General features: G+C 39.3%; 1 protein-coding gene across 1 annotated transcript in view; it reads right to left on the reverse strand.

Moving 5' to 3' along the window:
* Positions 1-15,768, reverse strand: part of beat-VII (beaten path VII) — a 42,451-nt gene that overhangs the window by 18,236 nt on the left and 8,447 nt on the right. Inside the window, 6 exon segments of the mRNA XM_068297592.1 lie at positions 87-303; positions 1,130-1,266; positions 1,346-1,481; positions 1,615-1,683; positions 1,685-1,714; positions 5,709-5,818. Of these exon segments, the coding sequence (XP_068153693.1) occupies positions 87-303; positions 1,130-1,266; positions 1,346-1,481; positions 1,615-1,683; positions 1,685-1,714; positions 5,709-5,818 (699 nt within the window).

Here is a 15,768-nt window from a genome sequence, read left to right on the forward strand (position 1 = left end):
TAGCCATGGCAATGCTACCCACCCATTCGGTTTATTTTTTCCTGGCCTTTTTGGTTTCTTTTTTTTTTTTTTTTTTTTGTACTCACCACCACGTGCTCCGGCTGGCCAACGTAGGCTTTTGTCATAGCGGTCCATAAAGTGGGGGACGTGATATTGCGGCTGATACTGATTGTAGTACGGCTGTTGATAGTACTGCGGCTGCAGCTGACTCAGCTGATTTGTCTGCTGTTGCTGCTGTGTACGACGCTGATGCTTGCCATTGAACGAATACACATGATGGGTGCGCACGTATTTCTCCTCCACCTGTCCAGTTTCCAGAGAATGAAAGTAGGTGTGGGATTTGATGAGATGAGGATAAGAGAAGCGTTGAGTAACAATTACAATAAGCTTTAGCACAAAAGTCACTTCAATGTCAAACTCTGACAGAGGGCACAGAGCTCAAAATTAAATATGAACAATGGCACAGCGGGTGAAATCGCCATCGCCATCGCCATCGCCATCTTTCACCCGCTCACCCACACACACCACACACACACACCCCACACATATACAAATATGGATGCATTGCCTGGTCGGTTGCTTTGGCCAGTCGACAACCGCCCTGGGGGCGCGTTTATGAATAAATTTCATTTTAGACTTCTCCCATATTCCACAAGCCACTGGCAGACATAATAAATTTATTTTAAATTTCATTTCCTTTTTTATTATGCTTTTTTTTTGTTTTTTGTAGCATCACTGAGGAAAGAATAATGGAATGGGATAAAAGGGACACTGACAGCTGCTGCCTTTGGCCTGGTCCTGGGTAATTAAAATGAAAGCTCCTCTGACCGCTCATGTAGGCCATAATTATAAAATGGCTTAAACCAATGTTAATCTTAATGCACCAGGCACATCCCCTGGCAGTAATTCTAGCAGTGGCAGTGGCAATGACATTATCTCGCTGGTCAGCCACCAGTTGCCACACTCCCTTCCATAAGTATGTAGATATATCCGCATACCACAAAATTGTGGATGCAATAATATTTGATTGCAAATTTAGCACAGATTACGGAAAAGCACTCGACCAAACGTTTATATAATTAAATTACAAAATCGAATCGATTCGAATTGATCGGAATCGAATACGCACCTTTTTGCCATTGATTAGCCACGTAATATGCGGTGCGGGTCGTCCCCGCGTCGTGTTGCACAAAGCAAACAGTTTTTCGCCGACCGCGAAGGGAGTACGTTTACGGAATTTAATGGTGGGCGGACCCGTTTGTGGCACTGCAAGGGATACGACACGGACACACAATATAATTAGAGTGGGCGAAATATTGTAATTGTTGTGATAATTGTTACGCACAGAAAACGCTCATTAGCTCATCGGCACTGGCCTTGGTAAAAATGGGCGTATCCGTTGAGACTTCACAATAGAACTGGCCGGACAAATCGAATTGTACATCCTTCAGCGTCACCTGCTGCTCATTGGAGTTCTCCCACTGTTAGACAACGAAGGAATTTAAGTTTATTAGTACAAATTGATGATTACACAAACATTCAATATCTCTCAGTGTGATTATGCTGTCAAAGCAAATTGGTATATTCTTCCTCTACGGATATTTGGTTACTTACATCAATCTCAGCCCCCTCAATGGTGGAATTACGAAATGGCGGATTGCGTCCATTTATAAACTCAAAAAAATTTGCCCTTGTCAACCTTCAGCCATGTGACCTGCAAAAAGTAAACAAGAAGAGATATTGAACAATATTAAATAACATTCCACAAATCAGACAGCCGTATGAAATAATGTTGGCCGTTTCCACTTCTGTTTCTGACATTGATTGAATATATGTACCATCAATGCCAGCTGTGGCCCATTGAAGACTATGCCCAATGATCAAAGTTATTCATTCAATTGTATTCCACAAATGTATATAAAATTGTATTCCGTTCATAGAAAATCCCATTTGCATTGCAATTACAATTTAACTTTTAGCAACAAGTTGCAATAAACAAAACATTTTTACTATTTAACTGGGTAAAAACTGTTAATAATTAAATTGTTTATCAGGAGAGAGGGCGAAATGGCAGGGTAGATTGAATTTTAAATTTACCTTGACAACGATGAAACAAAATGGGAAAATAAGTATGTCCTCCCGATGTGATGTCGTTAATCAATTTGAAAGTTAGCTAAGCTTTAAATTCTGTTAATTTGTTAGGATATCCACACTTCGGATTGGTCATAAGTTTTGCCTTCTTTGCAAATGCCACTAGCGGAATAGGGAATGTTGTTGCTCTTGTAATTAAAAACAAAATTTTGCCAACGCAACTTACATGGCCACAAAAAGTTGTAACTACGCTTCCTCTTCCTGCAGCTCAACAAACCAAAAACAAAAAAAAAAAAACAAAAAACACAAAAACAAAAGGGTACAGGGACAGAAGGAGGCGCCTTGTCGGTTTTATGGCAATGAAAACGAAAAACCGACAACAACAATGACAAATATGAATAATGAAAATGGAAATTAATTTCCATGCGCAAGTTTTTGCACACAAACAAAACTTACAACTAGCTGACTGAATGGAGCTGGCTAGAGCGGCATTGGGTGGTGGTGGGTAGTGGTGGGTGGTGTCTAGGCGAATAAAGAAACAAATGTTTGGGTGGCTGGATTCCGGATGTCGACTGTTTTTAATTACACACAACATTTATTTATGATGCGAATAAACTTTAATTTATAATAATAGCCTTAACACGACAACAAGTTCGTACATAGATTAATTTTGTGTAAGTAATAAAGTAATTTATTTCGATTTGCCCACTCGGTTATTGTCCTGGCTAACCATGCCCATGTCTCAGCTAAAAGGAACAAGCGGGTAGACTTTGTTTGATTGACACGCTTCAAAATGAATTGCATTGATTGCATGCAGCTTAATAATATTAATAAACCTTACATATGTGTAATTTGTACCACAAATGTCGCCATTACGCGACCCGCGTGTCCCATGGGGTGTGTGTGTGTTTGTGTGTGTGTGATGTGGTCCAATCGATAAGGTACACGCAGCAACAATAAAGTAAATATTGCGGCCACACACTGAATGACCAGTCCTTAGAGCTAGCTGTCAGACACGCATCAATTTTGATCAGGCACTTGTGGCAATTTGAAGTATTTCCCCCCGTTGCGCCGGCAAGTCAAGGTGGCGCCACTCTAATTCTCCACAATAATAATCATCATAATAATAATAATAATGCCAATGTATCTCAAAGTAATGAAAAAAGCGAGACATTCTAAATATTTGTTTTTCACATTCCTTTCATTTGGCTCGGTCCCTCTCACCACCTCACACATACCCCTCCTTATGATGGCTTTTTACTGTGTTTGCTTTGGCGTGTCGAATAGAGAAAGTGACTTTTGTTGCTTTCCTTTTGTTTCATACCCTGTAATAATTGGGGTTTACCATGTTTGGTTTCGTTGGCTAAAAGGCACAAGGTTAAACATGGCAGAAGTATTTTCATTATTGTAAACTATTTCTAAGTAAACTTCAAAGTAGATATCCCTCCCTAAGCTTAGGGTAACTTGAAAGTCGTCATTTCGTTTTTTAGTATGGAATTGGCGCCCTTTTATTTATTAGTCCACCCATGTTATGCTGTTGCTTTTATTTTCGTATAAAAAATAATGCTAAAAACTGACGGCAAATCAAAAGGTCATTATTGTGCACTGACCGGTCTGCTGTCGACCGTAATTAGTTTATTTAATTTATATATATATATATTTGTGTTCTTTTTATGCCGTCGGCTCTTTGTAAGTCTCCTACACCAAAAAAAAGAAACGAAAAATGGTGTTTTTACATGTGTACCAAAGTAAGCCCTGATCCCATTTCATTTGTTTTGGCATTCGCATTTGCGTTTTAATTGCCCTTTTTAGTGCCACTTCCACACAATTTGCCATGGTTCGTGTAACAATTCGAATGGCATCGGTCCGAGTACCGTACTCACTTATATATTTAGTTAATTATACTAATTAGCTATAGCAGTAGCCACCAACTCGACCATCTGGCCACATGGTGAAAAAAAATTAGACGGCAACAGGCAGCAGAGAGCCCACCCCAACCTGCCTCCACCCTCTTTTGTCTCTGACGTTCTGCGGCTTGTTGGCTAATTGTGGACATGTTCTTATTTCCAGCATTTGTGCGACTCAACCGCGCATTAAATTTGTTAGTCTGACACTTTGGCAGCCATTCGAATAATGCCATCAGGTGAATTCGCACGAATTTGCATGCAAATCAGACTGGGAAAGCCAACTTTAAGTTGGGCTGAGTCACGGACATGGCAAATGTGATGCAAGTGGGCGAAAATAAATCAAAGACAGAACGAAAAGACTCTACGAGTCAAAAAAAAAAAGGGGGATGGAAATAACTACCAATAAATTTTCAGCTTTGGCTTAAACGTTAAATTATGAATTATTTTCTTATCAACAATTTGGTCCTGAATTTGTGGATTGCTTCTAAAGTTAGCTTTTGGAGTACATTTAATATTTTGTTTCAAATTGGAATGCTTATTTCTATATTAACCTAAACCATAAGTTTTAGCTATAAATTGTTCTAGTGCCAGCGAATAAGATAATAATTGAATTTCGAATGACGAAATAAATCACAAATGAGTTTAAATTGGGCAAAATTTATATTCTCTTCATTTTATTCACCGATAATTTATTGAAACAAATATCTACCTCAAACGTTTGGCAACATATTTTGTGGTTTCGTTTATTTAAACATTAACCTGACAATTTCTTTTCGTTTTACTTTATTTTTTAGTTTATGTATTTTAAAGACATCCCACCAGAAAAAGTTTCATGAACCATCTTGACTCCCCTATAATACAATGTGGAACATAAAAACGAATCCATATTATATTAGCTTTCCTCTTGACATTTTTGTGTGCCATAAAATTTTGTACGCTTTTTTTATGGCACTTGGAGAGCGAACAAAACGTCAATCTAGATGCCAATGACTGTGGCCTTGAATGGTCCGAATGCCCCCCGGTAGTTTCAAGTGCTTGTTGCCGCAAAGTTCACAACTAAACTCTCAGGTCAGGTGAGGTGGCGGCCAGCTCCAGTCCGGTCACTGGGGCAACAGAACCAAACAGTTCATTTGCCATAAATCTCAAAAGCGGAGCCGAGCATTGATTTGGCTTATGTGTGCGTGCGTTTGCGTGCCTGTTGATGTTTCGTGACACTAATAGGCAAGTCTGAAGTGAAATTAATTGTCGAGTCTGGGGTGAAAGCGAGAAAACGAAACCGAAACCAAAACCAAGAAAAAAGAAAAGCAGAAAACTCGAATCGAAATGACGGAAGTGGGCAAGTTTATTAGCTGGAATGCGCTGAAGAGGCGGCATGGCTCGGCCAGCTCAATTTAAGTGTGCAACTTTTTCATAGTGCTGCAATTGTCCACAATTCTCTTCTGGCGGCCTTTGACTACCACAAAGTTGCGGCAGTGGCACAAGCACGAAACTTGCACAAAAATTTTGCTGCCTTGGGTGCCTTGCGATTGAGTTTCGTTTGTCGTCACAGGTCCGCAAACTTTTTGCTCATGCAAAGAAAACTCTTGGACAAGCCCAAAAGGCAAAACATTCTTTGTATGTCAAATTTTTTTATTTTTCAATTTAAAGTTTGTAATACGCTTTCCATAATGTATATACGCCCATGGTTAGCTTAATTGACCAACTGCTTACCTTAAAGAGTATTTCCGGTTGCACGTTGTGTCTGCACTTAAATGTGGCGCTCGATCCCCGTTCCACATATCTGGGCACCACCAATTGCACTTCCAGATCCGATTGTCCATCTGTAGACAGAGCAAACAAGCAGAATGAGAATTACAATTAAAGTTCAATCAAACAAAAAACAGTTATTTAATATGACGAAAGGGCCAAAGGACAATCAACATCCATATCGATTACAGCTTAATTGAATACCGATTAAATAGATTGCGTTCGCAGCAACAATAGAAATACAAAATGTTAACAATGCCGATATTTTAAAGTGCAGCATTGTATACAGACAGCAGGTGTCCTTCGAAAGGAACATAAGGGGTGCCTGGTGACCTGCCAGATTACACGACATACTCTGACCTCGAGTTCCGGGGCTCAATAAATCTTAATTTGTTTGCCAAAGTGCACATGAGAAATTTTCCGCCTGCATTCCTGTCGCACTTTGAACACGGGACTCGTCCAGACCACCCCAGAGCCGGCCGAATTGGGTCCGTGCACGGTGCATGGTGCGGAGCCTGTCAAATATTTTCACAGAGTGTGCAGGGCAAATTTCCTTCTTTTTTTTTACCTTCTCGGACAGGGTAACATGCTCATCCCAAGAACACTAAATTGAGCTTTAAAGATGAAAAATTTATATTTGTTGACACTTCACACGAAGAGGCATACACATACACGGACAGGCAGGCTCACCCGAAGGGACACCCACATAACTGTCCTGTCACACGCTTCGTATACGTGATGTCAGCGGGTGGCCCGCAATGCAGTTGATGACATTTAGTATGTTTTCTATGTTCACATTTTACACATTATTTTGGTCAACCAAAATGGGTGCATACTTTTAAAAAAAAAAAGGAAATCGAGTATGCAAAAACCATCGGAAATGATGTAATTCAGTTTATAAAGTTTTCAAAATTATGCCACAGTCATTGGGAATCGATGGAAACCAAATTTCTAATGCCCAACCAGCACTTCCGTCATTCGCAATCATAATTAAGACATAAAGTGAAAAAAGAGGCAAACACATTGCCCCACTTTCTGTGTGGTGGAGGTCTCAGATACCGAAGGCCGGAGGTCTCGGCCTATCCAATGGCGCCAATTTAATTTTCCATTTATTCACACCACGCGTCTATCGTCAGTCACGCAAAATGTCAACGACTGAGTAAGTAAAAAACGTGTCTGACAGCGCGAAAAATATGGAAATAAACGGAATGAAGCGAAACATAACGAAACGAAGAGAACAAAACCAAATGAAATGAAGCGTGTCAAGTGTGTGTATGGGTGTGTGTGTGTGTGAGTGACGATGAGTGTGCAGGAGAGTGGATGTGGAGTGGTCTATAGGTCTGCCTGTTTGGCAACTTGTTGCCATACATGGCATGAACATGGCAAACCTTCATTGGTTTGGTGTCGTAACCCCGCAGCATGACGTATGTATGTGTGAATGTTTGTATGTATGTACGTGTTCAGGACGCACGCTAACGAGCCGAAATTCACGAAAATTCAATCATAGCCCAGTCTGCTTGGCCAGAACTCGACAGGCCGCAACCGCAGGCCAAAAGAAGCAGAAACAGCCGTAGACAATATCTCCCACACACTGACTGGGCCAAAAGGCCTGGCACCTCATGCCAAAAGGCTGCAGATGAGTCGAGATCCAGCTGACTTTTATCTGCTGCTGCCTCCATCATCTGTTGGCTTTATAATCATGTCGAATTTTTGGCATTAACGTCATTTTTTAGCCCTTGGCAGATGGCCAATATTGTGTGTATGTATGTATGTATCATCACCAACTATGAGAATAACAATAAATAAAAAAAAAAGGAAAGGAAAAAAACAGAAAGTTTGAGTTACGAGCCCGCTGACAAGATTCCCAGCAACCGCAATTATGTTTTAGTTTGCAGAAGTGAGGACAGGCAAACAGGGTAAAACCAAAAGCCACTAAAAATATTCATTACTGATCCTGGACGAGGTCCTGGCCCTGGCAAAAAAGGAAAAGTGTGCAACAAGCTTAAACTCTCCCTGAACTGCCTACTGGATGGATGAATGCCTGGATGACTGGATGGATGGATGGATGAATGGATAGATGGTTGGTTGTTGGCAAAAACGAGCTCCCTTTGACAGCAACAACGTATTGTTGTACGTGTTGTGCTTTTTTACAAGCGGAAATTGATGATTTTCCACGCGCGGAGCGACAATAAAGCGTGCATCATGTCAGAAAAACGCAAATAATCAATCAATCAACATTAATCAACGCTCAGCAGAGGCAGGACGCGGGAAGCCTCAAGACAGTCTAAATGGGCAACTGTTGCAACTGTTGACTAAATGGGCGTGGTCCCATAATGCCTGTGAATTGACTTGAACAACTCGATTACGCTATAGCATTGGCATTGCTATTGGCATTGGGATTGAATGTTTTTGTCCTTCCGAGGCAATTGAAACTTACGATTCAATTGTTGTCGTTAAAGGCAATTGAGAATAATTTAATATTTCATTCCATCGAAATGAAAGTGAAAATAACAGATATCTGTCAATCAATTAGTTTTAGCATCTGAATAAAAATAAATTATTTTCCAAAAAGAGCTTGAATAATAAATTGACACTTGTAAAAGAATTTTACATTTATAATGTAAAGCATTTCCTAATAAAGGGAAAACTAATGTTAAAAATGTTATTTGAAAAGGTAATGAAACATCGGCCTAACATATTTAATTGACAGGTAAACCAGAAAACACAGGGTAATATGCTTATTAGGTATGCCAATAACATATACTGAGACACTTTAGCAACTCCAATTCCTATCTCAAGGAATGCTTTCCTCTGCTTAAATATCCTAATTAATCAAATGTTTGCTTGCTTTAAGTTTGTTTATTTTCATTTAAATTCTTTCCCTTTAATGTTAAAAAGCTAACTCAACTAAATTAAAGGAGACTTTTAATGTAATTTTTGCGAGGATTTACAATTTCATTTAAGAAACTTAAATGTAAATATGCACATATATACATATTCGGCAAAGGTAAAACCGCTAACCGCAGAATTGACCACTCCTTGTAAACTGATATTCATATACATAAATGAATTGATTAATGACTTAAAGTTGGATCAGAGTAGCTTATTAATAATTTGGTTATGGACAGTTTAGGACCAGAAACTGAACTGATGATTGATTGGATGTGGTCCTCATACCATCATGTACATATACCGAAAGGCACATGTACAAACGCCAACGGCAACACCTTTTAGGGCCGACAACTGTTTATCTATCGGCTGGCCACTAATTGCACCACAATACAAACAATAAGAGCACAAAAGCATAAGCAGCATTTGCCGGGCAATTGTATTCATATTTTCAATTGATTACTAAATCAATATTTGCACTTTGCCAGCTGCTCTGGGGAATACAACGAAAAGAAATGTGTCGGCCAAGTAGTAATGGGACTCAACACGCCGATTGCAGTGACAACACTGAACGCAATTATACTTAGTGACTACCATACAAAAGTAAGTATCTCTAGGGCAGTATCTCTCTTATGTTTCATTGTGTGTGTGTGTTGTCTGCTTGTCCAACTGTCAGTCAGTCAGTCTGTTTAACACTGGCCGACAGTAGAACGACACTGCTGCTCGAATCATTATGGTTGATTGGCAGGCAAACGAATGCGTCGAGCACATTCCATAGAGTTCATTAAACACAGGGCAACTCAGCCAGTTGACTGGGCTGATGGTCTATCGTCCTCCAACTAATACATATTGGAAAACTGATTTCCTGTTCCTCATTATGGCATTGTTCTTGGCTGAAGTTTGTTGTCGAATAACTTGCCTTGACGTCGATAATTTTCATCATCCTTTGCCATTTTCTAATTGATTTGTGGCCATGTGGCTTTTTCAATTTCGATTTCTGCTTGATTGAGACCAGAAATGACAGCTTACCAATGCCGATCACATTACAACAATACAAGCTCCAACAAATGTAAAATTGACCACAAAGCCAAACATTTTACTAGTCGTACATACAAACATACATATACACAAAAGAAAATTGAGAACCCAAAAGCGAAATTCCAAATAGGCAAAAAAAAAAACAAAAAACAAATTCCAGTGGGCTTTGAAAAGGATAACGTTTCGTACAGTAAATTTAGACCCTGCCAGACAGGTCCACCACGTCGAGGGCATAAAGTAATTTTATAGAACAAATCACTGGCATTAGCGGATATAAATCCCCGTTTATCCTTGCCAGTGTATGCGCGCGTGAAATTTAAATATGTAGCAGAAAAACAAAACAGGCCGACACACAGACAGCCAGATAGCCAGGCAGGCAGCCAAGCTGGCAACATTTGGGGCGCGGTGCCAAGAAAAATAGCCAGGACATGGCCTCAACATGTTTTTAGGGGGAGTTAACTTAAAGATAACAAAGTATAAGCAAGTTAACCAACTAAACAAAACTTGAAATATTTGGGCGAATGTGGATACATGGGTTGCTTGGTATCTTCTATTGTATATGTACATATATGTATGTATATGTTTATGTATTGTTTATGTTGCTTTAAACTAATTACTGAACAAAATAGATTGATTTAAAACTTTCTTCTACACATTTTGCTGAAACATGATTTTAAATGGAATTGAGACTGTCAAAAAGCAATATACTTTAATTCACACTTTTATATTTTAGTCACAATTTTTAAATTAAATCAGAGCCGAATGCTGCTTGAATGAAACCCAAATCAAAGGAAAATAACCAACGTGAATGTCTTTCGCTGACTCACACAAACACACATATACATTTTCACAGTCATGTTCATGGTCCATGAACAAAAAAAACAAAAAAAAGAAAGTAGCCAATGTAATGGCCAAAACAAAATATGAAAGAAAATTACGGGGCAAGCCAGAACCAGAACGAGAGCCAGAGCGCCACAGGAAGCCAACTTCCTGGTTGAAAATTTTATCTGGACAGCAGCCCTGCCAACAACGACTACCACACACACACACACACAAACACACAAAAATGAGAAAAAAATCCGTTAATATATAAGAAAATGGCTTCAAGGACACCTCATACTAGAGTTTCTTATGGCGGCTGCACACAACTACAACTACAACCAGCCCCGGCACAGGCACGTAAAGTACATACAACACGCCCAGCGCCCATTTACAAGGCCATGGAGCAAACACATGTAGGCCATGAATCTCATAACGAGTGTTAGACATGCGCCACGGAACAAATTCTTGGTATATTTGACTGTGTGTGTGTGTGTGTGGCCTGGTATGAGGGGGTGCGCCCGACTGGACGACTGGTAGACGGGGTGGCCAACAGTTACCGCTCCAGTGAGCGCGACCTGGACCTGCCTCATAAAGATGCAGACCATTAAAGAAATGAAAAGCAAACGCTGCCAACAACAGCAACGATGACTATGTATGACGCCGACGACAACGATGACGACGACCCAGCCAAGTTTGACGGTAAACATATAAAAATGCCTGAATTACTTTTAAGCGAAATTATGTTTTATTAATGAGATGGCCGGCAAAAACATCAAATTAGAAAGAACGCCAAACCATTTTGGTTTCAGTTTCAATAGCGTTTCGTTTATTTGGTCAACGGCCAATGCGGCGTATACGCAATTAAATTTGTATTTTTCCTACATTGTGAATTTATGGACGTGCCACAACACTCACCATGTGGGAAATGCTCATTTCCGGCCTTCGTTGCACCATTTATTTATCAGCCACACAAATGTTCCACAATCAGTTTGGCAAACGCATTTAAATCATTCAGAACGACAGCTGACAAAACATTTGCAAACCAAAATATAAAAAGAAAAACAAAACGATGCACACAAAAACGAATATGGAAAACTGAAATTCAAATTGCAATTGCGGAAAATCAGTTAAACCAGTTTTGCTGCCTCCCTAAAAAGCGAAAACGAAAAACAACAAGAAAAATGAAATCGAAATTTAAAGTGAACACATTTTCATTTTGGCCTGTGGTTGAAGAATTCAAAACATTTGCACCCCAAATTGTCCAGCAAGACAATTAATAATTGCCACGCGCGCCTATACGTCGACTGACAACCAACATCAGGTTGAGCCAGGGTAACAATTTCATGACGTACATATACGTAATTTCGTAACGAATTTGTGCTCTCCTAATCTCTAATCTACACAAGCATTAAGCCGGTGACATAAACATAGGACCGAAAGACCTCTTCCGACACCCCTCACCACTGCCTGTAGCTGTACCTGGAGCATTTTTTTCCGGGTCTGCCGATGGTACTGCCATTTATGTATGTTTGGACAACTGCCGAATGAGTTTCCCTTTGCCCAAGGGGGGTACATTAGTTTGAAGTTCGCTTATAGTCAAACAATATTAAAATATAGACAAAATTGATACGAGAATACTTTCAAAAGTTTCTGCTGAAATAAGTTTCACTTTAATATGTTTGACAAAATAATTGGAAACTAAAAATACTACTCTCTTCTTCTTAAAGAGCATTTGCAAAGTCCACATTTCTCCTTTTTTTTGTTGGCTTCTCATTTTGATCAAAAAAGAAGGAAAGAAAAAGCAGAATGGTTGGGCCTCCCACAGTTTTTGTTGACACTCGGCCGCACCTGATGTCCATTCCATTTTTGCCAAACGACAACTTGTTTTGACATTGTCTGTGGCAAACGCAACAAGGACGAAAAAATCAGAACGCTTTTCTTCGTTGACCCAGCTGAAAATGCGCATTAGTGTGTTGGGTGTTCAACACTGAAATGACGCAGTTAAGGAATACGCACTACACACACACATACACACACATTTGTGTATGTGTATGTGTGTATACATATTGTGAAATTTTACTAAAAACAAAAAAAGAAAACTGTGCAAACTTCTGCCCCAAGTAGTTTTCAAAACAAAGAGCTGCGAACAAAAGTCTCTCACAATCAATGCGAGAAACTGGTCTCTCTGTTTGCATTCCAATTCCAATTCAACTTCCAATTGCCGACTAGCCGGAGGCGCCATTAAAAAATCAACGCCCAGAGCCCAGAGGCGAACGGGCAGGCAAAGTGCCTTCATTATGCGACTGCCTTGTGTCGGTCTAGTGCCAAGGGCTGGCATATTTTTATTCTTATCCAAACTTGAATATACATTTAGACATACAGATATATACATATTTACTTGCATATCTATGTGTGTGTGTGTGTGTGTGTGTGTAGGCAGAAAAGGCGTAACAATCAGCTTGGGGCATCATAAAAATCTATATGTAAACGTGGCTTTTGTTTGGACTGCATGATTTCTGGCGATTGTAATCAATAATTTACGCATTTTCATTTTGGGGCCTTTTCCCCGTCCCTTTGTCGTTTGGTCCGACCGCTTGGCAAACGAAAAGTCTGGGGGGCAAAGCATTAGCATTGGGGCCGGCAATTACCAGGACTAAGAAGTGCCAGCCATTCAAGTGTGTCCCTGTCTGAGTGTATATGTATGTGTGGATTTTCGTTTTCCTTTTGGTTGTCTTTTTGTTGTTGTTTCATTTTTGGTTTGGCCTATTCCCAAAAGACTTTTTCGCAACTCGACGCTGCATAAACTTGTTTTACGTTTAGTTTGAAAATGGGGAAAAATTGTGAAATTTTTGCTTTCCAGCCACGTTTTGGCAATGTTTGGTTCTTAAAGTTGTTTCGATGTTAATTTGCACATCTTTGTTTCTTTGGGGGTACATATTTATTATTTATTTATATATTTAATTTTTGCTTTCTCTAATGTTCTTCTGCTGCCCTTGCCTCATGCATTTACATTATTATATGCTTTTTTTTCTTCCTTTCTCCGTCGGTTCTCTGGCTCTTATCCTAAATCCCATTATAACAAAGCTTCCGCAATTTAGTTGCTGTTGTTGTTGCCCTATTATTTAGCTGGTAATTCCTTAAGGATTGTGTTTGCTTGAGTGAGCATGTGGCTGCCAATTGACGCATATTTGGCTTTGTGCTTTGGCGCCTTCAACAATTTTTATCTTTTACTTTGCTCTTTTATATCGTATATATATATATATGTATACCTATATAATATAGAATTATTGAGCCAAGCTGTGATTGCCATCTCTTGAGCAATCTTGTGCCATGAAGTGTAACAGCAGCTTGAGGAATAATAAGCAGCTTAGTCGCGTTCGGGTGTTGGCTTTGAATTTGAAATGCGAGAAATCAGCAAGATGTAAACATGCATATGTAGCTATTTGTATGTGCGTATGAGTATGTACTTGAGTTTAATTAGAGCCAAGCGTAAATGCGGCAATTAATAAAGCACCAAAGCAAGCCAAAGTCACAGCGCATACACCAGCACACTCTCAAGGAGCCAACATAAGCACTCTACATTAATAATATTAATTTAATTTAACGCACGAAATATTTTATTCATATGCCAGCACAAAAAAAAAAAAAAACCAAAAAGAAAACTCATGATTGTACACTCTTCATCATTGACTCCTGGTGCTACTCATTAGCTGGTGTTCCACTGAGTGAGTTGAGTCCATTGAATCAGTCACCGGCCGCATACATATTAACTGCAACATGAGCCACAAAATCATTATAACAGTCAACACGGGCCAAAACACTTGGATAAATAATTGCCTTCTTACATGTATCCATACAAACACACGAAATACAAACACATACACATCATTAACGAACTACAACAAACATTGTCTGTTCATGAAGAGTCAAGCAATTAATTAGGCAGCTTTCCCGCTCACTCCCACTCCTTTGTAGTCTTTATCTCTTTCCCGTTTCATGCTAAATCTCACCCAACTGGAACGGGACGGCGCATATGGTAAATATGCACAGCTTTGTCTCGTAGAATAAATTGATCGGATTATTGTAGCAACAGTCGAAGCCTGAGGGCATTCAGTTGCAAGTACGTATGTATGTGTCTGCAAGGACATATTCACAAATCACCATGTGAATGTGTTGTTTATTGCATTTAGCGTGTTAGCAAATATTCTCTTCTCAGCGCTGAAATGTAGGCTTTGAATTTTGAAATGGCCATTTAGTATAAGGAGAACTAAACTTTCCTTCAACACATCGTTTGGTACGTGACTACAATTATTTAAAATAGAATGCAATTATGATCAAGATTAGTATGAGTTAGCAAACTTATTGGGATTAGCAACACTTGTCGTAGATGTCTAGACTTTCTTCCGTTTCTTTCTAGTTTGTTTAAAATGTGCATTCTTTGAAAAGGATCATAGACTTATTTCTTAAGTCCTTAATTGAGCTATGAACACTTTGAACTCTTAAGTTGGTTTAAGCTTTAATGCTTAAGTGCAATTATCTGCATTTGTGTCATTTCCGTTGAAATTTCTCCGACTCATTGTAGTTTGTTGTTTGCAGAGAAAATCAACTAACAGCCATAATTGTAACAGCCATAATTGTAATTATTATTCTAAAGTTACTATGCAGACGATCATTATTTAGTCACAAAATAAAGAATAATAAAAAAATACTCTAAAAACTTATAAATGCTGTTGTTAGATAACTTTTGTTATTTATTTATTTATGTCACTGTAGCAGCAGAAAATATAATTTCATTTCGGTTGTTAGTTTCCCATTAATTTCAACTCCATCGGCTGGGCTCATTATCCTTTCGCCATTTAGCTGCACAACCTATTGTGTTGTTGTTTCTGTTCTTTATGTCCTTATACGATTTGTCACACAATTCGGCCGACTCACTCAATTTGCAGTAATCACACTTTATTTGGCTCATTTCAGTGTGTTCATAAAAAAAAGAGGCAAACGCAGAACCAGAAGTTTTGTTCCCCAATTCAGACACTGTTCGGTGTCGGCGTCTGTATCTCTCTCTCTCAGTCTCTCTTTTAGAAGCAGATGTGGTTACTTATTGTTTCCCTGTGCGTTTGTATGCGTGCCTAGATTTTAGCTAGTGTTTTATTGCCTACTTTAAGCCTCCGCCCCTTCTTCTGACTTTGGCCAGGCTTTAACAATACTTTCAAGTGAGCACACACACACGCCAACAAACAACCAGGACAACGAGGACGAGGACTTCTACGACAAC

Source organism: Drosophila tropicalis, unplaced genomic scaffold (assembly GCF_018151085.1).
Source record: "Drosophila tropicalis isolate 14030-0801.00 unplaced genomic scaffold, ASM1815108v1 contig_859, whole genome shotgun sequence".
Taxonomy (NCBI): Eukaryota; Metazoa; Arthropoda; class Insecta; order Diptera; family Drosophilidae; genus Drosophila; species Drosophila tropicalis.